At 33.4% G+C, this 27,659-nt stretch overlaps 1 protein-coding gene across 1 annotated transcript; it reads right to left on the bottom strand.

Moving 5' to 3' along the window:
- Positions 1–15: 15 nt before the first annotated feature.
- On the bottom strand, positions 16–25,528 carry LOC138323708 (intraflagellar transport protein 56-like). Its single transcript, XM_069268506.1, has 18 exons — positions 25,389–25,528; positions 24,685–24,822; positions 24,409–24,501; positions 23,972–24,086; positions 13,902–13,943; positions 12,108–12,303; positions 11,577–11,646; positions 10,604–10,705; positions 10,218–10,292; positions 9,167–9,269; positions 8,822–8,931; positions 7,920–7,983; positions 7,700–7,788; positions 7,507–7,590; positions 6,936–7,005; positions 6,506–6,612; positions 6,075–6,208; positions 16–1,064 (listed from the first exon to the last, which is right to left on the bottom strand). The coding sequence occupies exons 1-18, from the start codon at positions 25,389–25,391 to the stop codon at positions 950–952; spliced, it is 1,710 nt and encodes a 569-aa protein (XP_069124607.1). The 5' UTR covers positions 25,392–25,528; the 3' UTR covers positions 16–949.
- Positions 25,529–27,659: the final 2,131 nt, after the last annotated feature.

Here is a 27,659-nt window from a genome sequence, read left to right as displayed (position 1 = left end):
AATCAAAAAACTACATTTGAATTATCGGATATTTTATTTCCAAAATATTCCGATGTCTAAAGGACATACAAGTAATAAATATCTCATCTGTACATGGAATGTTATTTTTAACTTCACATAGAAATGGTTGATATTGAATGGACGGATCAGTCAAAACATTCACTTACAGATAAAAATACATAAAACAATTACAAAATCATTTGATAAACTCGCAGGTACGAGAAGCTCCAACACCCCCCCCCCCCCCCCTAAATCAGATCTTAACATATTTGCATCGCCATAAATACAACTTACTAGAATGCTGAACTGAAAATATATTGTCAAATATTAACCTTTTCAGTGCACACAAAGCTTTTGTGATTTTAAGCTTTGTTTTATTAAAACATATCAATAACATTATTTCTATTGTTAAAACTTTCTTTACAATGGGTAACTTTTTATGAAGTGTCAAAATGGCTATGACACATTTCAGATTATATAAATATGCAGCTCAATAAATATTCACTTACTTTTAAGAGTTTCAAAAGATATCGCAAACCCTTCTAAGACTAAGTGACAATATGCATTAAAAAACGATAATTATCTGCTGACATGTAAATCTTGCTAATGTTAACCTTTTGAAATGTTTATCTTCCAATGCAGCAAATGTAGATGATTTCAGCTGATAACTTTTCTCCAGAATTTTCAAGAAACATGCAAAACAAGCATAACATACATTGTAACATCATCCAACATGCACATGCTAAAGCTGGAGAAGAGTTCTACAGCAACAACGTAGAAGTTGGTTCTCTACATTACCACCTATTTGTAAACGTTTTAGAAACCAAAGTAGTCATAGCAACGCCTCAGTTGTCACTTGAAATAGTCTTTTGTCTGCCAAGTCGCACATTTAACAAATTATCACAGATGTAAAACAAATTTAATGCCAGTAACCAAGTCCAATGTGATCCTATGGGATGGCCACTAGATTTTCCTTTGCCCACTTCTTCATTGTCCTCACCATGTACTCGACCTGGGGGTTGCTAGAGTTCCTCAGCATATTGATCACATCTCTTAGTGTATCTCTGGAAAAGTTATAGACAAGGCTAGATACTAGACATGCACACATAACAAAACAAACCTAACAAAATGCCCTATTAGGATTACCCTTTTTTTTAATTGGAAATTTATAATTTGAATAAAAAACATATAGTGCACCCAATGAAAGATATTTTGTCTTTGCATATAACAGAGTTAGTTCAAACTCCCTGATGGGTAGCTAGGTGTTGATTGTGAAGTCATTATTTTCTGAGTGAAACTATCGTGTTGTGTTCTCTGAAAAGCATAAGTTACACTCACAAATATATGACCTCACAATCAATACCTTCCTGCAAGGGAGGTAATTCTGTAATATGAAAATACAAAATATGAATTTTAGTGAAAAAACAAGCATAACAAGACACAATAACATTTATATGGAGATATTATACACATGACAAACATCAACAGAACAAAACTGAAAGCTTATTGATAAAGAAATAGCCACTGACAAGACATTTTTCATTTAAGCTGAATATATAGCCTAAATATTTGTACAGTACAAATATATATAAATAGATGATAAACAAGATAACATTACAGTGTCTGTAATGATAATGATATGTTGTAGCTAACAATATATTTGAGTGGTGTCATAGAATGATTAATCTGAATGATCCATAACCTAACTACAGATATTTACAATCATACAAACTTTACACAAACTAAACCTTTATATGCTCTAAAACTTTATAAAACACTAGTCCCCTAATATTGCACCTTCTAGAGAAAGGTTTACATATTCAGACAAAAAACGCCATATAAATTGCAATTTAATTTAATACATGAAACCATAGCCTGATAATTCAAACAAGACTCTGATAGCATATAATTAGTAATTTTCACAACATTATATTTTTCTTCAAAAGACAAAGTTTTACCCAATTACAGAATTTGAATATCAAAAACACAAACAAATTACACTCAAAACTAAATTAACAATTGAACTATAACTATGGAAGATTAAATATCATTTAAACTCAACAAAACATATCTAAAATCTGAACAAAGATAAACACTAAACTTATCCAAAACTGTATGTCAAATATCACCAATATCAACAAAACATTAAATTCTGACAAAAACAAAATTTCCTTTAATACCCTCTCCCCCGGCATCCTGAATATACAAAACCTACATATCATAATATTCTTATTTCTTTCATACCTACATGTGTAATACTGGCTGGTCCAGGGCAATACACTCATGTCACCTGAGGCTGTATTGCATGGCTACCCATGCAATAAAGCCTCGTGACGTCACGGCGTCTACAAAATCTCTATTTCCTCGGTAAAATTTTAACATTTTTTTCACAAATATGACTGGTTTTACTATAAAAGATGCAAACAATGGAATTTGTGTTGAAAGTATCACATTTTTTCTTGTATGGAAAATTGACTTCCAGTCGTGGTTTTCTTCGAATTCATTTCAAAATGGTGGGATATTATAGTTGTAAAATTGCAATAAAAACGTTGAGGTATGAAAGAAAAATACTCTTTCATAAGTGGGTATGAAGGATAGGGATATTCTACCCTCGGGATCACAAAATGTTGCGAAACCCTCGGCATTTTGTGACCCTCGGGTAGAATATCCCTATCCTTCATATCCACATATGAAAGAGTCTTATAATATCCCCCCCCCCCCCGAAAAAAAAAAAAAAAAAAAAAAAAATCAGTGCAAAATCCTTCTACAATAGCCCTTAAGTACCTACAGTACCTCCAAAAATATTTCACAAAAAATCAAACTATGCAAACTAAAGCTTGAAATATGATTCCCATATACAAGTCAAAACATAAAATAAAATAGATATTTATTCATTATCTCCAATATCTCTTACCACTTAACCGAAATTAAAATTGTGATAAAGTTATGCTAGATGAAACTTTTGCCCAAACTAAAACGACGATAAATATATGCTAGGTGAAAAAGTGAATAACAAATTATAGTGAACATGTATGTTATATACCCTAAACACTACATGCTGCACGGTGAGACTAAACCCCAGTCTAGAAACACTGACAAATATTCATACAATATAGAAAGGCATACGTGAGAATGCTGCACATATTCATATTATTTTATAATGCATGAATTTTGGTAAAAATTGTAATCTATTTCTCTATTTTGAATTTCCATTTTTTTCTAATTTTTATATGGTTTGCATAAAGGAGCAGACATAAAATTATTCTGTTGATATTAAATCAATCCGTTTTATCAGATTTATTCCAATATATCAAAAAATAAGTCATGCAAATATAAACCTTTTTTTTCTGATGACATAATAAAAACATTCAAAGATTTAATCGGTATTGATCTGGTAAAAGGCACAATTAATTACTAAGCTGATGTTAAATATGATATTGTTCTGTTTTTAGACCCTGAGGGGGGACAGTAAGCTCGGTACATTACATCGGATGATGGCTACGATAAAAATGTCCTGAGAAGATTACTGGGTATAGATAGAAAAGAATGGAACTGTATTGCTCAATGGACTTTCCTAGTCATGGATAATCAATATCATTAGGGAGGTCTAGATCTAGTGGCATCACAGACAAACACAGAGATTGGCTGGTACATCCTTAACAGGGTTTTAATACTCTACAACTCCTACAGTTACCATTAATATGGACAGTGGAGATAGTATCAGATAAAACCATCAACTGGGATTTTGGTATCTATTAACTATAGAATTACTACAAATGCTGACTACAAGGCCAGCTAGTACGTCAAATAGTTTGATGTTTTATCCATAAATTAGAGTTACTGTCACTGTGACCAGTGGCTAGTATAAGTTTCAATCAAAAACAGAGATTTGTTTTTACAATCAATGTTAATACATCTTTACTATCATACTTCATACAGTTACCATCATTTACATATAAGCAGCATCAACTTCAAGATATTCAAGATTAAGATTAAGAATAAGCATACACTAGTAAGCCTTAGGTAGAGAATAGTTTTCGACTCAAGAGAAAATACAAGGTATTATTGTCTTAGATATGAATGTGCATTCTAAACTTTGATATATTTATCAGATATTAAAGCAGCATTATACAAACAGTAGGCACAAATTTATGCATAAAAAAGGCATCATGCCAGCAAGTTTGAAGAAATTGGTTTCTCTCAAAATCTAACCCTGATCCTAAGGATTTACCAGTTTATACCTTAAATATATCACTTATCAGATATACCATTGCTTGTTGGTGATTTGATTTATTAGTCTTTAATTCAAATCAGTTTTATCTAATCTTCTATATGTGACCTTTTCAGTTTATTAACGATATAAAAAACGTCTCAGCTAAAGTAATCTGCAGATGTCTCCTGATCAACAGTTAAATATTAACTAATTCTTAAATGTTCTCACTCTCCCAGTGAACTACATGTAGGTAATTTGATCTGTCTACTGATGTGCAGGGTCACGACAAACTGATCTAGCATGCATGGGGTATTTCAAGCATAGGATTAAACACATGACATTTATTCATTTATCATTTTTGTAACAAAATCCTTTGTCTAACTAACACTAATTCTATCCTAACTTAAGGTTCTATCTACACAAACATGCAGTTTGGGTGGAGGAAGGTAAAAAGGATTTACATAAAACAGGAAAACAAATAGTCCCACTACCAAGACACTTTGTTTTCTTTGCCCCATTTTTTCATGGTGCGAGTGATGTACTCCACTTGAGGGTTACTAGTGTTACGAAGTAGTTGAACCACTTCCCGAAGTAGCTCTCTGCACAAAACAAAATAGCAAGAAATACAAATTTTAAAACCGAATCTCAAAAATAAGCAATGGTAATGCCTAGCAAATTAAAATCATATCTGGTTTTAATAGCAACAATTAAAAAGGGTTTTAAGTATTATTTCTATAAAGCATCTAATGAGCAATCTAATATATTGATTTTGTTTGATCTACATTTCAAAACTGGAACAATTAAAGCTATTAACATATAAATTGTATCTACTGGTACAATATCAACAAGAAGTTGGTCTATCAATGGACATCATTGGATGTTAAACATTAGCACATAAAATGCTGCACAATTTACAAGTAGGTAAGTAGACTTATAACCACTCCATGTGTATCAGAGCAGGTAGCAGGAATGTCATCGTGTTAAAGGCCCACTACCTCTCCGAAACGGCTTTTAATTTTTAAAATGGGAATGTAAAACGAGATCGATAATTTTGTAGAGTCACAAAAGTTATTAACTTACCGTTAACTTACAAATATCATCACTTTCTGAACAATTCGATTAAAATAAATAAAATGTTAATTTTCATAACGCGGGTCGTCTTATGTTTCCCGCCGTCGTCCTAAATACCGCACGGTAGTTGAGTATCATTGCGTCAGACGGCAAAACAGCGTAATGACTCGCTACTGTTATCATGTATTACGCAGGAAATCTTGTGCATGTTTGGTGTAGTAACCTCATCTTAGGCCATCGTTATATATTTTCTGATGTTATTAAGGTTTTTAAGAAACTTTTATGTCTTGCTCCGGAAAGGTAGTGGGCCTTTAAATCTCTAGATATCACACCCAAAACAAATCCTTCTACTTAAGCACAATCCTGGACTCTACACAACTACCTGCTTACATTTTAGCTGAATATGTTGTGAAAATTCAAAGTTCTCTTCCATTCAGCTTTATTTACAGATTTTATATGGAGGACAAAATTTGGGCAATTCAATTTTAGTGACATAAACAATGTCAAAGGGATTAGACATCAAACATTGCCTAAACAGGTCTTCTCCCAAAATTTTGGACTTTACATCTTCATTCCAATTTTATTTGGTATTGACACAAAATGTACCAAATCAGTCATAGTTTTATATCTGATGATTAAGACAACTTAGAGCTAACTACTGACTGAAATATACAACATCTACATCAAGTCACTCCATTACAGGGATATCACACTATCACTACTACTTCCACAGATATACCTACACAGGACTGTATCATTGAGACTGATGTCACCAGTAAAATGGACTTACCTTGGTTCATGTCCAGCGATAATGAGCTGGAACACGCCCACACATGCTCCTCTCTTGCCCTCCCAGTATTCTGGGTTAGGGTCGAGTCGCTCCAGTACATCAAAGGATTTAGCAGCATAGTAAAACTGGCCCATCTGTAATATTTATAGCAATTTTTAAATAACTACTTCTATGATAATATTTGCATCTGGAATTGACGACCAAATTAATAATTGAGCTTTGAAGTGTGCGTTTTAGGTCAATATGCAGGTAATCTGGAGATTTTCATCACCATTTACAAGAAAATGTTTTCATTTTAGCATAAGTACGTTTGACCACATGTGGTCTTTATACAGAGGTGGTCACTATAGACAGGTTTTATTTTAACATGTTTTAATCACATTGGAGAGACGATTTATCAAGAAGCTGGTGTTCTGGGTATCTTTACTGACCTTGTAACAGTCGTTGGCAATGAGCTGAAGCAGACTAAAGGATTCTCCTGATGTCTCCATCTTCAGATACAGTTCCCAGGCCAGTCGGGCTTTCCTGTTCATAATATCTGTAATCAAATATCATGACATTTATTTTCTGTAAGTAATGATTGATGTTTGGTTATTGATATTATTTAAGTTTACAGTATTTCTGAGGTGGTCTAGTGCTTATAGTGTCCCAACATATTACAAGCTCTCCTCCTCTGGGTTGTGAGTTTGGATCCCAACTGGGGCAGTTGCCAGGTTCTAATCGGCTGTACATAGTTTTTTTCAGAGTACTCTGGCTTTCCCCCAACAATAAAACCTGGCACATTCCTAAATGACCCTTAATGTGACACTAAAACAGACAAAGAGTATTTAGAATGCCGTCTATATGTTAGTCTATACTTACAACATCTAGCCAGCCAACTGAGATAGGTGTAGTCATTTTTGATCTTCTCTGTCTGTATCAGGAGGAACACCTGAAATGGTGAGACAATGATACAGGGTAATGTAAATCAACCCAATTTTCTGTCTGATTCAATTTTGCTTATTTCGCAGGTAATTGGAAATTACGAACATTAATCACTGCAAAAACGTTTCAAGCAAAGGTATAGTATAATCATACTTTTTCAAAATTGTGATATCAATTCGCTGTGAAGAAGTTAGGCTTTAAATCACGAAAGTGGGTTATTGAGAAAATACCTGGGTAAGTTGTATTGGTTACATTAAAAAATAGTCACAGGTTACAACATTTTTAAGTGATCTGGTATCATAAATGCAGGATTAACATATAGCTAGCATTCTGATAGCAGTTCCAATTGACTTCATCATCAGAGGTTCTAAATCTTAAAGAAGTTTTTAGGTGAATATCAGTATGAGCATATTATTTCAAATTTGTATGAAGTCCATCCAAATTACAGAAAAAAAATGAAAGCAAATCTTTATAATAGATGACACTATTGCTCCTGTGTATATCTTACCTCTTCAGCCTCTTTGTAGTTCCCTACTGCGGCTTTGGCCTGGGCGTAGTTAAAGTTGAATAGGTCGTCATTATAGAAGTAGCTCTGTGACAGAAAATTTTTTTTTAATACACAATGATATATTTTTTAATTCTATAAAGGTCACACATTTTCTGTTAGAGTATGAACAATTATTTGAATATTGTTTACTCACCTTGACTGAGTTAAGGTAGATTAATACATCCTCAAATTGTCTGAGTAAAAAGAAACAGGAGGCCATACACTGTCTCCCAGGAATTGTGTCTGTAGGATATAAAATATGCAAGTCAATATATGTTCCATAACAGCAACTAACCACATTTCTACCATGTAACAAATAAATAGTTCTACCGTATTAACGTTTTTACTTAATTCAAATAACATTCTGTACATACCACATTCACTAGCTGACCCTCCCACCAACTGGAAGTACTGCTGGGCGATCTTTAGGTGCTCCTTCTGGTCCGAAACAAAACACAACAGTTATACTACATGCTTCTTATAGATGGCTATTTTGTAAGATTTGTCGATATGACACTTCCATATGGATAATATCTGATCAATGACTGATTTTTTATTGTATCAAACATTATCATTGTAAGCATTAAATGCTACTTGATAGGTAATGAAAATTCATGTTTATGAACTTTTTGTGCATCCCTAGTAAGAATATTTATATTCTTAAATTTACAGCTGAAAATTTAAACAACTAATCTTGAACATACAACACTTTCTGGGTTTTAGTTTTAAAGTTCATGCTAAAGACGGCTACTTGATCCTGAATGTTTTCAAATGGAGTCAGATCGGAATTAGACTGTAATTGAATTATGCAACTACAACACAAAATTACTAAACATAACATAAACGGTGTAATGTTTTAAAATGTTACCATAGTATTAGATATTCCTTCGTCATATGCTAATGGCTGCAGAAGAAACATTGCAGAAAGACGGGTCAAGTTAATTTTTTTATATTTCTTAACTTCTTTTGTTTTTAGATCATGACAAACATTAACCTTATTATCATTTGGGACAAGTTTGATTTTAAGCGATTAACATGTAACATGAACATTCTGTATAACATGAAATATTTGTGTGTGCTTTAATCTTTCGTCATTCAGAACCTTCCAATTATTTTGTGAGTAGAAACATACGTGGTTCTCCAAGGTACAATTAAAATATGATGGAAAATTCTTTGTTTTTATATTCATGGCTCAAGTGAAATCACAAGAATAACAAACATATCGACACAGTGAAAATTTCATGTTGTACAGTATATGTGGGTGTCTATTACTGACCGAGCCCTGCTCCTGCCCCAGGGCGGCATTGACCACACCCTTCAGGATGTACTCCTGGGGTGTCGTTGGTTCAAGCTCCTTTATCAGATTGTAAGCCTCTGCAATATCATCTGAAACAAGAATATATAGATTGCATATGAAAGCAAATTAGTCTATGACGGTTGAGAAATATACAAATCTACCACTGTGTCAGGTTCTGAAGTAAGGCCGAAAACTGGTTGATGCAAATAATAAAGTTAACAATGTACTCAGCTTGTTGCAAATTAATTTTCATTTCTAGTTATCACTGTTTAAGGATATACACAACAAGTTCATAGCTTAGTTAGAAGTTCGATCATGAGTTACCTTGTTTGAGGTGATAAATGACCAGATTTAGACGAGCTTCTGGGATGACATCTATCAGAGGTGGCAGCACTTGTAGAGATCCCTCTCCGCCCCGGAATACCACCTAAGGATAGAACAAATAAAATCAGTGAAATTTTAGATTTATACGGATTAGATGAGATTGAAAAAATTCTAGACAACATCTTTCTTCGTATTAAAGTATCTCAGACTCCAATGAAAAATAAATCCATGTATCACATCCCTATATCCTTACTGTCTGAAAACTCTGGAAAACAGACTGGAAATAAAGGTTCATGTAATAAGTCTTGAAGTAATTGATTAGAATAAAGACAAATGGATCATAAACAATAAACCAATCGCCATAGATATCCAATCATCCTAATAACTGACAAATCAGATTATAAATTACTACCTACTACAATTACTTTCCAGTATATGGTATCCAGATTACAACAAACCAATCTATATATACATATTACGATAGATCCTACTGTTTGAAGTATTAGCTGTGCATCATTGTTTTATATCATAAGCAAACCTTTAGTAGAATGATTTCATCTCTATGAGATTTAGGGATCCAATACATCAATATTGCACATGGAAGCTTGTGTCTGTTCTAGTACCAAACATGGACAGCGACAATTTGTCTCCTACACTGGCCCCAAGCCTAATCTCATATCTTAAATATTGATTCTATGCACATGACTGGTTCTCGCTCCTAAATCAGAATGACGGTTTGGTTTGTTATTTCAGCTAACTAAATGCAAATTAATATCATTACTATTATTATTAAAGACCTATTTCAATCTGATAAAGATTCACAATGCTCGAATAACGTTGACCTTGACCTTTGTTAAATAAGGCAGGCAATTTTTTTAAAGACTAATCTTCTGAATAGGTTATTGGCTCTAATGAAATGAAAAATTGCAAATAAAAGTTCAATTGTAAAGGAAATGACTTAAAAATTTGTGATTTTATCATCAGACATTATCTTGTAGGAATGAGAATCTAAGCTGCTCTAATCACTGTGAGATACACAAGCATCACTTACCATGTTATGTTTAATGAGGTCTCTAGCGAACACAAAAGATGGCGTTGACATTTCCTGTAAACTTTTTAACTCGGCCTTGAAAAAACGAGAAAAAGAAGAAGATTTTTTTCAGAACATAGTTTCCACATTAAGACTAATTTCAAATAAATAATATGATGTAGGTAAGTAATGAATGCCTGACAGTACACATTCCATCACCAATATAACTCAAACTGTCCATCAGATTTTTAATTTCTCAAAAATGTTTCAAGAGTGAAAACCTGAATACAAATCTATGAAAATATCACAACTATTCCATTTGGTTATGAGGTAATCCAATAAATCATAATATACTGGCTAAATAAGTAAATTTTAAATATCTATAATGTCATTGTTTGAAGTTTTACCTCTGCAGCCTTTCCATTGTAGAGCCTGAAGTGGTTACATGCCTTGAGGTTGAGGGCAATAGCACTGTCTGGGTACTGTTGTAGGTATACTGCTAAAACTTCCTGTAAATGTAACGAGGACATTATACAGCCATAACAGAAAACCCATCAAATAACTGGGAAACTGACACTACTAGAAAGGACTAACTGTAGCAGAAATACCAGTTTTATTAGTTTAAAAATTCATCAGGTTTAGACCATAGATTAAAGATGGAGGCCCAGAGAAAAACCACTGACTAGCAGTCAGTACCTGGTAATTGTTCCACATGGCAGTTAAACACAAGTCCCTTGTGGTAATAATACAAATATTTTTGTTGATAGTTTTTTGTTAATCTGCTATGTCATCAGTGTTTTTCCTGCCTACCCGGAATATATTTGGGGCCGAAATAAGGCCCCATTCCCAACTGTATTTCTTGTTATTTTTTCCCAAATCTATGTCTAAATTTCCCAAATCAGTGATATCATGAGTTGACGCCTATTTTGTGTGACGAAACAAACAAAAATCCGGAAATCCCAAGTCTGAACGTCATATTTTAGTATACATTCTTACACTTGATTCTTAGAGAAGGATAATTGTTTATTTCTACCTTTTCCAAAATTTCCATAAACACCGTTAAAATTTTCCCAATTTTCACCAGGTGGCAATTTCCCAAAATGCCCAGGAAAAACACTGGTCATTTAAGGTCATAAGGCAAGTGGTTATCTTAAAACAATTTATTTTTAATGTTACATTGATCAGTGTGAATTTCTGATTAATCTGGAATAGACCGCCTAAGGATCAAACACCAGCAAATTATATTCTCACAAAATAGTCAAGCTATTGCAGCTTCCAGAGATACATCTTAAAAGCTTCAGTCATACAAATAAAACTCTGTAGGAAACAAAATAATGAGAGAAACAGGAAAGAAAATAATCAAACAATACTGTGACTTGCCTGAGAGACATCATAGTAGTCAAGTTTGTAGTAACATAGAGCCACATACACATTCAGGGCCAGGTAATCTCTACAATAGAAAGAGGACGATTCAACATTAAAAAGCATTTGTAGAACTGTATGGGTTATGTGTATCACATATAAATGTTTGTGTATTCAAACAGCATTTGCATGATGTGATAATATATATATGGCTTACTGTTTTTAACAATATATCATGTTAAAAGTATATGTTGTAAAGACTGTGATAAGAATTAATAGATCCTGGTCATAACTTTTTTTTAATTTTTTTTCCAATTTATACATTTATTCATATGCTGTAAAACATTGTATGTTCAACTACTTTTCAGACCCCAGCTCCCACCTATTTAGACACATTTCCAGGCTTAGGCGGGATGTCTGAAAATAAGACCCCCTCCCCCAGCTATTTTTCTGTTGTTGTACATTGTATGTAAAATCTGTACATCATTTATCCCTGATCATTTTTGACCTATAGAATCAAAAGAAGGTCACATTGTATATATGTCTGACCTGTTATCTAGGAGAATCCTCTTGTAGATGTCGATGGCCTCCTGGTAGTGACTACGGAGATAGTGTATTGAGGCCAGAGACAGTTGGTCCTCCACGATGTCCTGTAGGTTCTGGTGGTACGACATTAACCGCTTCTCCTCATTGAACTTATGGGACAGATGAAAGCCAAGGCGGTTCTGTAATCTACTCTTTGGGCCTGAAACATAGACATACAAAGTATGTATTGGACCATACATCTATGTTCACAGGTTTATAAGCACCTTCATTAAAATTGAAATTACTCCTCACATTATAATTGACGTCATGAAAAATACACTTTATAAAACTGATTATCAGAGGGAGTCCAAGAGTCAAAATGTCAATCAAAATAAGTGTTTTTTTAAGAAATGGTCAAACTTGTGCCAACAATTGTACAGAAAGTAACATTTTCTGATGTACTCTAGATTGCAAATAAAGCATTACATTTAATAATACCCCACCTCATTTTTATAAGAGTGAGGGACAGGGCAGGACTTGATGGGACAGGATAGCACAGACTTGGGTACACATTTCAAACTCAAAGAATATGACATTTTATAGAGTTACAAGCAAGTCTGAATCAAAACAAGTAATAATACGGTCAAATATGATTATAATAAATTTCTGGGAACCCGCTTACAATTGTTATAAGAATAGTTTGCTATACACATTACAAACATGTTATAAGACCCTTGACAAGGAATGACAAAAATTATAACCTTATAACCATTAATTTGTTGTGTGTTCTTAAAAACTTGTTTTACTGCGCATGCATGTACAGTATATACTGTAGCAATGTTGTCAATTTAATGGAAGTCTTCATGAGTTTACATATCACAGCTAATGTACCCTAGATTTGGTATAAATCAATCATTATAATGGTGACACTGTTATCAATATGGTGAAATTATTTAAGATGCAGTTTATCATAATTATTTACCTATGAACTTCTCAAATCTAACAAGTACTAGTGTTGTATACAGTGTGTGTGACTAACGAACCTCTAATTATAAATGTGTGTAAAGAGATAGAAAACTAATCATCACAATCCTGTTATAACTCTATTATATCACATTTGTATTTATTAAGAAGTAATAAATGGATTAATTATTGACATAACTTTTGTACAGTCACAAATACAAAAGATGTTCAAAAAGAGTTAAAAGATTTGAACATTTGATGAATGTAACGAACAAATAAAGTATACTTTCTAGTAGTTATCAACTACTGACAACATGTGAACAGTATCAGGTTGTCTGACTCAATAATATTATCAAATATTATAATGTGTATAAACAGAGTTATCTACCCTTGGAAATATATGACATTGGCTATTTTCTGAATGAAGAGTTATCTGCCCTTTGAAAGATATGAGACATTACCACTATATCTGAATGACAAGTTATCTACCCTTAGAAATATATATGACATTGACTATGTTCTGAATGCAGAGTTATCTACTCTTCAAAACATATAGGTGATATTGGCCATACCTTCTAAACACAGAGTTAAAAGTATATCAGTTCTCCACCCTTAGAAACAGCTATATATTGATCGAGTCTCCCATCAATACCAATTTATATATTCATGTGTGGGAAACTGTTGCTGTTTTTTTACAATCAAATGTAAATGTTTCTTAATCAAAAGGTATAGAACAGAAATGTAAATGTCAATTAACAAATTTTAACATCAAATAAGTAATCTGTAAAACAAAATTGGAAGAAACTGAAACAACAAATTAAAGAAATTGTGGACAGAATGCATCAATATACTCACAATGCCGTAGTTTAGTCTCTAAGGGTACATTTGGGTCTAGAACTAACTCAAACAAATATACTTATAAATGTTGGTTCCTTTTAATCAACAATTTTATTTTATTTTAACACAAGTGTGTAGATTTTAAACACTGTTTATAGTTTATACCCATAAACACTGGGAAACATTTCTAACAGTTTTTTTTTTTAATTTTTCCATCATATTAATTTCACATGAATTGCAGTTGATTTGCCAGTTTGTAAACCTTTTATCATCTCACCAAATCTTTGTAAATCACTTTCCAAAAAATAATGATACAGCAAAAAGAATTTGATAAGTTTCAGGTCAAGGGTTTGGAAAGTGCATACTGTGTAAATAAGGCTACCCAGTCACAAACATATTCTGGCAGTCTAGGTCTATATCATCACTCTATTAGCTATAGGAATTCTTAAAAGCATCTGTGCTTCACAAAACAGATCAATGACAAACCAAATGGTGCAACCAATATTATGACAGCCATGAAATATAAAAGATGACCAGATACAGAACATGCAGTATCTGGATAGTAAGAGCTGTCAGGACTTTACATTTTGTAAAGGAATAAAGAAACGGTATAGCATAACTTCCATCCATCCCTTCAATACATTCATATTGCTGTATAAAAATACAACATTGATTTATAACACTATGTTGTACAGCCAAATATTTATGTGAAACAAATTTTTCGCAATTTTATAAAAAACGAGAAACTATCAATTTTCATGATTTGGCTTTCAGGATTTATATCATTAAATAGACTTTTTTAAAAATATTTTCTAGATCAATTTTTGTGATCAGTGCAATGTCCCTTAAAACTGCGAAAATGTCATCTTGCAAAAATGGCCATATATATTATTTATTCCATTACAGTAAAAGGATTGCCATGTCATGACTTTACCAATATTGGACTCTTTACCAATGGAAATTTAAAATAAATTCAAATTTTAGCTGAATTCCAAAAACATATATTCCTCCCCTCCTCCTTCAAAAATGAAATACAAATCAAAGGCCCTTTCTAAATTCACACACAGAAAAAGCCCTGTTTTTGTACACACTGATAAATATTAGAAAACAACTTTAAAACTTCCCATTTTGTTTTTGTCATTTCACCTCTGTAATATAAACTACTGTGATTTTGGGAATCATGAAACTATTTTATCTATCATTAATATGATGCCAATGGCATATGAAGTTAATTGATTGCATAAATAATACATAATAAATAATAATTGATGTGAACAGAATTTTGCCCATGACATGGAAATGCATATTTTCTGCAATATAGAACTTCTAAATTACATTCTTATCATGGCTTAATTTATAAATGATAAAAACAAAATTCGAATCTAATTAAGGTCATCTACTTGTTAGATTTCTATAACATAGAATTACAACATATATTAATCATTTTAACAAGATAGAAACCTAGTTAATACTAACTACTATATTAATAACATATTATATTTTCAATACTGCATATCTCTTGCATCATAACAGAACCAATATATATATATATACATGCTGCTTCAAATTTTCAACAAGAGCTTAAATTGGAATTTTGTAGAAGTCAAATTGAAAAAAGCAGGAGAAAATAAAGTCCTTTTTGAGTCTAAATCAATTTTCATTCGATAAAGAAAATAATTGGAAAGATATCACACATGTATATATCTGTCATTACAAAAGAGAAGCATAAAACTCCAAAGCACTGTGCAATTCACATACTAGGAACCTAACAGTTGCCACATTGTGAATGATAAAGACAAAGTGGCATCGTTTGGTACGACCGACGTATAATTGGTCCAAATCCACAGAAAAAAGTACAACCAGTGCAAGATTAAACAAAAGCTTTACATTACCTAGCTCACTGGCTGCTCATATAATTAAAGCAAGACATGGTATATACTTCATATCAATCATACATATATTATATAGCTTCATACAACAATACAAGTACACACTGGTTAGATTATTTTTGAATTTAATAAATCAAAACATCTTATATTTCATACAATTGCTGTGGAAACTAGATATATATGTCTGTATAATGTAAGATGTAAATGCTACTGCCTCCATCTATATGCAATAAGGATGGAAATTTACAGGGAAAAGTTGGGTATATATGATGCCTCTATTACATATTAAAACATAGAGAAGAATAAAGTAAATGCTCGATTATATTAATTTGAATCAGCATATAATTCGAACATGACACTGACCTGTCTTTTTAAAATACATTTAATATGAATTATATATAGGAATTAAGATTTGATGATCACATGATGTTGTGTCAAATCTTAACTACACAAAGATTACAAACCAACCGAACCTTGATCAATACAAAATCACGGCGTTGACTCTAACCTGATCTTCTATCTGTTAAATTCACTATACATGGAGGAAACAAACCTATAGTTAATAGGTTATATAGACTCCCAGTGCCAGAACAATGACTTGATAGCCTTATGATGTATGTTGACACTATGTTCCATACATGTTTCAAAGGCTTAAGTACAAGTAGGATTATGGAACGGGGATATAACAACATGGACATGGGTAACTAACATCATATTGGACATGGGTAACAACATCATATTGGACATGGGTAACTAACATCATATTGGACATGGGTAACTAACATCATATTGGACATGGGTAACTAACATCATATTGGACATGGGTAACTAACATCATATTGGACATGGGTAACTAACATCATATTGGACATGGGTAACTAACATCATATTGGACATGGGTAACTAACATCATATTGGACATGGGTAACTAACATCATATTGGACATGGGTAACTAACATCATATTGGACATGGGTAACTAACATCATATTGGACATGGGTAACTAACATCATATTGGACATGGGTAACTAACATCATATTGGACATGGGTAACTAACATCATATTGGACATGGGTAACTAACATCATATTGGACATGGGTAACTAACATCATATTGGACATGGGTAACTAACATCATATTGGACATGGGTAACTAACATCATATTGGACATGGGTAACTAACATCATATTGGACATGGGTAACTAACATCATATTGGACATGGGTAACTAACATCATATTGGACATGGGTAACTAACATCATATTGGACATGGGTAACTAACATCATATTGGACATGGGTAACTAACATCATATTGGACATGGGTAACTAACATCATATTGGACATGGGTAACTAACATCATATTGGACATGGGTAACTAACATCATATTGGACATGGGTAACTAACATCATATTGGACATGGGTAACTAACATCATATTGGACATGGGTAACTAACATCATATTGGACATGGGTAACTAACATCATATTGGACATGGGTAACTAACATCATATTGGACATGGGTAACTAACATCATATTGGACATGGGTAACTAACATCATATTGGACATGGGTAACTAACATCATATTGGACATGGGTAACTAACATCATATTGGACATGGGTAACTAACATCATATTGGACATGGGTAACTAACATCATATTGGACATGGTAACTAACATCATATTGGACATGGGTAACTAACATCATATTGGACATGGGTAACTAACATCATATTGGACATGGGTAACTAACATCATATTGGACATGGGTAACTAACATCATATTGGACATGGGTAACTAACATCATATTGGACATGGGTAACTAACATCATATTGGACATGGGTAACTAACATCATATTGGACATGGGTAACTAACATCATATTGGACATGGGTAACTAACATCATATTGGACATGGGTAACTAACATCATATTGGACATGGGTAACTAACATCATATTGGACATGGGTAACTAACATCATATTGGACATGGGTAACTAACATCATATTGGACATGGGTAACTAACATGGTACATAACATATTTGGACATGGGTAACTAACATCATATTGGACATGGGTAACACTAACATCATATTGGACATGGGTAACTAACATCATATTGGACATGGGTAACTAACATCATATTGGACATGGGTAACTAACATCATATTGGACATGGGTAACTAACATCATATTGGACATGGGTAACTAACATCATATTGGACATGGGTAACTAACATCATATTGGACATGGGTAACTAACATCATATTGGACATGGGTAACTAACATCATATTGGACATGGGTAACTAACATCATATTGGACATGGGTAACTAACATCATATTGGACATGGGTAACTAACATCATATTGGACATGGGTAACTAACATCATATTGGACATGGGTAACTAACATCATATTGGACATGGGTAACTAACATCATATTGGACATGGGTAACTAACATCATATTGGACATGGGTAACTAACATCATATTGGACATGGGTAACTAACATCATATTGGACATGGGTAACTAACATCATATTGGACATGGGTAACTAACATCATATTGGACATGGGTAACTAACATCATATTGGACATGGGTAACTAACGTGATATTGGACATGGGTAACTAACATCATATTGGACATGGGTAACTAACATCATATTGGACATGGGTAACTAACATCATATTGGACATGGGTAACTAACATCATATTGGACATGGGTAACTAACATCATATTGGACATGGGTAACTAACATCATATTGGACATGGGTAACTAACATCATATTGGACATGGGTAACTAACATCATATTGGACATGGGTAACTAACATCATATTGGACATGGGTAACTAACATCATATTGGACATGGGTAACTAACATCATATTGGACATGGGTAACTAACATCATATTGGACATGGGTAACTAACATCATATTGGACATGGGTAACTAACATCATATTGGACATGGGTAACTAACATCATATTGGACATGGGTAACTAACATCATATTGGACATGGGTAACTAACATCATATTGGACATGGGTAACTAACATCATATTGGACATGGGTAAACATAACACATATTGGACATGGGTAACTAACATCATATTGGACATGGGTAACTAACATCATATTGGACATGGGTAACTAACATCATATTGGACATGGGTAACTAACATCATATTGGACATGGGTAACTAACATCATATTGGACATGGGTAACTAACATCATATTGGACATGGGTAACTAACATCATATTGGACATGGGTAACTAACATCATATTGGACATGGGTAACTAACATCATATTGGACATGGGTAACTAACATGGGAACTAACATCATATTGGACATGGGTAACTAACATCATATTGGACATGGGTAACTAACATCATATTGGACATGGGTAACTAACATCATATTGGACATGGGTAACTAACATCATATTGGACATGGGTAACTAACATCATATTGGACATGGGTAACTAACATCATATTGGACATGGGTAACTAACATCATATTGGACATGGGTAACTAACATCATATTGGACATGGGTAACTAACATCATATTGGACATGGGTAACTAACATCATATTGGACATGGGTAACTAACATCATATTGGACATGGGTAACTAACATCATATTGGACATGGGTAACTAACATCATATTGGACATGGGTAACTAACATCATATTGGACATGGGTAACTAACATCATATTGGACATGGGTAACTAACATCATATTGGACATGGGTAACTAACATCATATTGGACATGGGTAACTAACATCATATTGGACATGGGTAACTAACATCATATTGGACATGGGTAACTAACATCATATTGGACATGGGTAACTAACATCATATTGGACATGGGTAACTAACATCATATTGGACATGGGTAACTAACATCATATTGGACATGGGTAACTAACATCATATTGGACATGGGTAACTAACATCATATTGGACATGGGTAACTAACATCATATTGGACATGGGTAACTAACATCATATTGGACATGGGTAACTAACATCATATTGGACATGGGTAACACTATTGGACATGGGTAACTAACATCATATTGGACATGGGTAACTAACATCATATTGGACATGGGTAACTAACATCATATTGGACATGGGTAACTAACATCATATTGGACATGGGTAACTAACATCATATTGGACATGGGTAACTAACATCATATTGGACATGGGTAACTAACATCATATTGGACATGGGTAACTAACATCATATTGGACATGGGTAACTAACATCATATTGGACATGGGTAACTAACATCATATTGGACATGGGTAACTAACATCATATTGGACATGGGTAACTAACATCATATTGGACATGGGTAACTAACATCATATTGGACATGGGTAACTAACATCATATTGGACATGGGTAACTAACATCATATTTGGACATGGGTAACTAACATCATATTGGACATGGGTAACTAACATCATATTGGACATGGGTAACTAACATCATATTGGACATGGGTAACTAACATCATATTGGACATGGGTAACTAACATCATATTGGACATGGGTAACTAACATCATATTGGACATGGGTAACTAACATCATATTGGACATGGGTAACTAACATCATATTGGACATGGGTAACTAACATCATATTGGACATGGGTAACTAACATCATATTGGACATGGGTAACTAACATCATATTGGACATGGGTAACTAACATCATATTGGACATGGGTAACTAACATCATATTGGACATGGGTAACTAACATCATATTGGACATGGGTAACTAACATCATATTGGACATGGGTAACTAACATCATATTGGACATGGGTAACTAACATCATATTGGACATGGGTAACTAACATCATATTGGACATGGGTAACTAACATCATATTGGACATGGGTAACTAACATCATATTGGACATGGGTAACTAACATCATATTGGACATGGGTAACTAACATCATATTGGACATGGGTAACTAACATCATATTGGACATGGGTAACTAACATCATATTGGACATGGGTAACTAACATCATATTGGACATGGGTAACTAACATCATATTGGACATGGGTAACTAACATCATATTGGACATGGGTAACTAACATCATATTGGACATGGGTAACACTATTGGACATGGGTAACTAACATCATATTGGACATGGGTAACTAACATCATATTGGACATGGGTAACTAACATCATATTGGACATGGGTAACTAACATCATATTGGACATGGGTAACTAACATCATATTGGACATGGGTAACTAACATCATATTGGACATGGGTAACTAACATCATATTGGACATGGGTAACTAACATCATATTGGACATGGGTAACTAACATCATATTGGACATGGGTAACTAACATCATATTGGACATGGGTAACTAACATCATATTGGACATGGGTAACTAACATCATATTGGACATGGGTAACTAACATCATATTGGACATGGGTAACTAACATCATATTGGACATGGGTAACTAACATCATATTGGACATGGGTAACTAACATCATATTGGACATGGGTAACTAACATCATATTGGACATGGGTAACTAACATCATATTGGACATGGGTAACAAACATCATATTGGACATGGGTAACTAACATCATATTGGACATGGGTAACTAACATCATATTGGACATGGGTAACTAACATCATATTGGACATGGGTAACTAACATCATATTGGACATGGGTAACTAACATCATATTGGACATGGGTAACTAACATCATATTGGACATGGGTAACTAACATCATCATATTGGACATGGGTAACTAACATCATATTGGACATGGGTAACTAACATCATATTGGACATGGGTAACTAACATCATATTGGACATGGGTAACTAACATCATATTGGACATGGGTAACTAACATCATATTGGACATGGGTAACTAACATCATATTGGACATGGGTAACTAACGTCATATTGGACATGGGTAACTAACATCATATTGGACATGGGTAACTAACATCATATTGGACATGGGTAACTAACATCATATTGGACATGGGTAACTAACATCATATTGGACATGGGTAACACTATTGGACATGGGTAACTAACATCATATTGGACATGGGTAACTAACATCATATTGGACATGGGTAACTAACATCATATTGGACATGGGTAACTAACATCATATTGGACATGGGTAACACTATTGGACATGGGTAACTAACATCATATTGGACATGGGTAACTAACATCATATTGGACATGGGTAACACATATTGGACATGGGTAACTAACATCATATTGGACATGGGTAACTAACATCATATTGGACATGGGTAACACTATTGGACATGGGTAACTAACATCATATTGGACATGGGTAACTAACATCATATTGGACATGGGTAAACTAACATCATATTGGACATGGGTAACTAACATGATATTGGACATGGGTAACTAACATCATATTGGACATGGGTAACTAACATCATATTGGACATGGGTAACTAACATCATATTGGGTAACTAACTGGGTAACTAACATGATATTGGACATGGGTAACTAACGTGATATTGGACATGGGTAACTAACATCATATTGGACATGGGTAACTAACATCATATTGGACATGGGTAACTAACGTGATATTGGACATGGGTAACTAACATCATATTGGACATGGGTAACTAACATCATATTGGACATGGGTAACTAACGTGATATTGGACATGGGTAACTAACATCATATTGGACATGGGTAACTAACATCATATTGGACATGGGTAACTAACGTGATATTGGACATGGGTAACTAACATCATATTGGACATGGGTAACTAACATCATATTGGACATGGGTAACTAACATCATATTGGACATGGGTAACTAACATCATATTGGACATGGGTAACTAACATCATATTGGACATGGGTAACTAACATCATATTGGACATGGGTAACTAACATCATATTGGACATGGGTAACTAACATCATATTGGACATGGGTAACTAACATCATATTGGACATGGGTAACTAACATCATATTGGACATGGGTAACTAACGTGATATTGGACATGGGTAACACTATTGGACATGGGTAACTAACGTGATATTGGACATGGGTAACTAACATCATATTGGACATGGGTAACTAACATCATATTGGACATGGGTAACTAACATCATATTGGACATGGGTAACTAACATCATATTGGACATGGGTAACTAACATCATATTGGACATGGGTAACACTATTGGACATGGGTAACTAACGTGATATTGGACATGGGTAACTAACATCATATTGGACATGGGTAACTAACATCATATTGGACATGGGTAACTAACATCATATTGGACATGGGTAACTAACATCATATTGGACATGGGTAACTAACATCATATTGGACATGGGTAACTAACATCATATTGGACATGGGTAACACTGTATTGGACATGGGTAACTAACGTCATATTGGACATGGGTAAATAACGTCATGTTGGACATGGGTAACACTGTACTGATTTTTTATTCTTCAAGAACATACAAATTTGAATCATGCTTGCAACTTTCAAAGAAAATTTCAGAGCAGCCAGATGTAAAAAAAAATGCATATCATGATAGATAATTGCATACAAAACAACTGTTTGTTCAAAATGTTTCAAAAGTAAGTTGAAAAAATTCATGCAAATTAAGAATTTGAATCAAGTAATTATTATGCAAATAGTGAAGAGCAATGTCATATGCATGATACATGTAGTCATGTACCCTCCTGGATCTCAACAAAATGGAAAATCATCACAGCTAGTACATGTAAGGATATTAACTAACATATATAACAATTATCATACTAGTTAATCAACTTTTATCACTTGTGTTAATTTTGAAGAATTAAAGGAACAATGGAGGGGGAGCAATAATCAGCCATACTACTGTTCATGCTATACAGCTGGAGATTGATTCAACAATATCAAAATTGTCACATGGTATCGAAAAAATGCAACAATTTTACAAGTTTGAAAACAAAGAACAAAGGTGAGGTGACAGACATAAAACTGCAGGACACTGATAGTGAGAACCTATAGAATGATGTCATTAATTCTGTGTTTCTAACGATGAAGTGACAATAATAACGACCACACCGTCTTACCTCTTTGGGCAGCCTTGTCAGCTTCTGTATACATTCCAAGGAAGAAATAACAACAAGCCAGATTGATCCATACATCAGGATGACAGCCATCTCGCTTTGTCATTCTCTCGTATTCCTACAAAGCAAGTTTGAAACATTTCAAATTGATTGCATTGATCGTTGAATAAAAAAAAACCCATTTAACCAGTATTATCAAAAGGGAATTCTTATCAAATTATGTATATTCTGTGCATACCCAAACCTTTTAAATACTATAAATTTTTAACCAGATGACCCATAAAATCAGGAATACTGAAGTTATTTCAGCATATCTTTTTATTTTAGGATTAAATCTGTCTTATATAACTAGCAATATATACATGCAGTCAAGCTGCATGTCAAGTACACAAATTAATTTAATTAAAATTCCCAAAAATATCTGATGTTAACAGTCTTACCTCCATGGCACGTTTGTAATCTCCTAAATGAAATGCACAATAGGCAATCCAAAGATCTGTTTCTTCATTTCCTTTTCCACTAATTCTGTTGAACTGTACAAAAAGACAAAAAGATGTTAAACTGAAAAAATTCCAATAAAAATAAACTACACTTACTGTCAATTTTTCATATATGTGAGAAGATTACAATCGAATATGATATCAAATTGACAATGTGGATTTTCTTTGTTTGGTTTGAATTTACTTTAGAAATTTGAACACACGTGAAACATTTACCTCTGATAGAGTAATTGCACCAGTGTAATCTCTGGAACTCAAGAAATCTTCTAACTTTGGTAACTTCTTCTTCTTTTTGTTTTCTTTTGCAGGTGTAGTTGAGCCAGGCCCTATGGCCGGCTTTTGCCTTGATAGCATCTGAAAATATTGATGTACATAAAATCTAGATGAACATGAGGACATTTTATTCATGTATGCCTGCTATATTTTCTGCATTTTTAACAACAGCCTACACCAGAATCATCAAGCCTTACATCCTTACATCTCGATGATCTAACAAGCTAATTTTGATTATGAAATGTGAATACTTGCAAAATTTAAATTCCTACTCATTAGAACCCAAATATACATGTAAACATCAAGCATCAGGATGGAATCAATTAAAGACAAATAACTAGTCTTATTGATGGAGAAACTACTTCAACATAGCAAAATAAACACACAGCAGTAAAATATTCATCCATTATTGATGTTAATTACACTACATGAGTTTGACGTTCTGTATATGCATCATGGTTGTAACTTTTCTGAATTGTTTTATTAAAATTTCAACCCCCCCCCCCCCCCTCGATATCCAACTAGAATTTCAAGTCACACTTCGAAAACGTAAAGTTACCACCCAGCATATGATATAACAGTCATTTTAAAAGCATTATCCTTATCAGAAAATAGTTCGATTATCAACATTCAGCAAATAACATTACCATTTTGATGCCGTAGATGTGATTTCTCGTTTACAGCGTCAAACTAGTTCTAGCATCTGTTGGTATGCACAACACTGCGCAGGTGCGGTAGAAATCTTGATCTGTTGAATTCTTAAATCAGGCAATGACACAAAATCAAGCGTCTCAGCGATCAAATAGAAAGAGTGCTTGAAAGGGAGATAACTTGATTGTGAATGCAGCGGGAAATACAACTTGACACGTGTTAGGTAAGATAACCACAGATTCACAATGTTTATGTTTAATTTGTGTTTATAACTTGTTGTACATTACTGGAAGAAGGAAAGGGTTGATATAGACACTGCCTATTACCCAATCCCATTGTGTATAATTTATATATACAATGAAATATTTTGAATTGAATTGATTCACGATGTCATATCTACAATATACACATGTTTTGAGACTTTCAGGTACACTATTCGTCAGATGAGCTTTGCATTCGACAATAAGATAGGTCTTCCGAATTAAAGTCATGAAATAAATGTTATGTGTGACACACCCATCCTTTCACTGTCGTTTATATCCCTGGAGTATCGAGGATGGACAAGGTCTTTACTTGCATGTACTGACTGTATCCGTACAATGAATTATATTTCACAGAACACCTTTTTTTTTAAATATGCATGCTATATATATATATATGCATATCCAGCCAGACATTTCTAGCTACGTGTAGCCTTTACAATGAAAAGTATATTCTTAAATTAATCATTTTATTTAGGACTATGGTTGTGCGCTTTTTGGCTCAGAATCCATCGATATTTTAAAACTTTAAAGGTGTTTAAAATTAGATGTTGAATACTTATATCATTGATTTAATTGTATTCGAAAGTTTTTCCTCCAAGAAATAATGCAGCGCAATATTGAACAAATTCGATACTCAGACACTTCTTTAGGATAACATATAATACTATTAACAAGGATGCGCGCTAGCGCTGTAGTTTTTAGATAAAAAAAAAGACAGACCAAAATTTGACATTTTTATATTTCAATAATGTATGCACGTTTGTGATGGTTAGCTGAGTATAACAACTACAGTATTTGAAATTACACATTTTTTTTTTAAAATCACAAAATGATTTTAATTTAACAGATTTTGGGGACAAAAAAAAGGACACAAACCCGTGATGATTAATGTACATGTACATATATATTCCATTTTCTTTCTTTCTTCTTTCTTTCTTTCTTTCTTTCTTTCTTTCTTTCTTTCTTTCTTTCTTTCTCTTTCTTTCTTTCTTTCTTTTCTTTCTTCTTTTCTTTCTTTCTTTCTTTCTTTCTTTCTTTTTCTTTTCTTTCTTTCTTTTTTCAGTCATAAGTTACTTACGTGCTGTTGCCTTTGTTTATGTACATGCACATACAATATTCATCCTTCATGTACCAGATCAGAATCAAATAAATGATCGATATAAGTAGATAAATGTATTCCGCGTTTTTGTTTTTTAATTGGGATTTTTTTTCAATAATTATTTTTAACAGTTTCTTAATTCTATCTACTAAACCGTTGGACAAATATTTACTTTTACGATGAATGATATTATATAATATATAATTTAATATAATGATAAACTAATTGTTGAGATCAGTAAATTTACATTTTTACATCGTGAAGTCTCTGGGCTAGTTCATTTTTAATTTATTGTCCCGCTCTATTGTTTGTATGTAAATAGAACGTTCCAGATTCATGCTACTGGTTAAAATTGGTCACTCGACTGACTCGTCCCAGTATCATTCTATGCAAAAATGCGTTCGTATGTGAGCGTGTCCATTTGTTTCTCCTTGCCACTATTGATGTAACTGTGAAGGACGGCATAGAGTCTCTTAACTCCTCTTCGATCTTAACACACGGCTTTCAAGCCTTTCATCACCTCGCGTGTCCCTTATTGTCTCACTTTGTATGTTTTTCCTGAACAGTGAACAACCGACCGTCCTCACCTCAATTGCCCCTTGCTATTGGGATTATCATTGACATTGGTTGGACGTAATTCTCTAGTCTGTAAAATGGTGCCTGGGGTCTTTTGAATTGGGAATTTTTAGCGTCTTTAAAAGTGAAAGTTTGGATCATATTAGTATGCTGTAACTTCATATTCTTCAAAGGAAATCATATGGATATGCTTCTTTTACCAAGTTTTGTCTTTTAATATTTGCTCATAAACTGTTTGAAATATTAAATTTAAAATATCGGTTGAAAAATTTGGCTACCAATTCGAGAAAATATGTCTTTCGTTACCTATGTGACCATAGCTGCAATAT

Source organism: Argopecten irradians, chromosome 5, assembly GCF_041381155.1.
Source record: "Argopecten irradians isolate NY chromosome 5, Ai_NY, whole genome shotgun sequence".
NCBI lineage: Eukaryota > Metazoa > Mollusca > Bivalvia > Pectinida > Pectinidae > Argopecten > Argopecten irradians.
The sequence above is the reverse complement of the archived record's forward strand: the minus strand, read 5'-3'. Positions and strand labels throughout refer to the sequence as shown.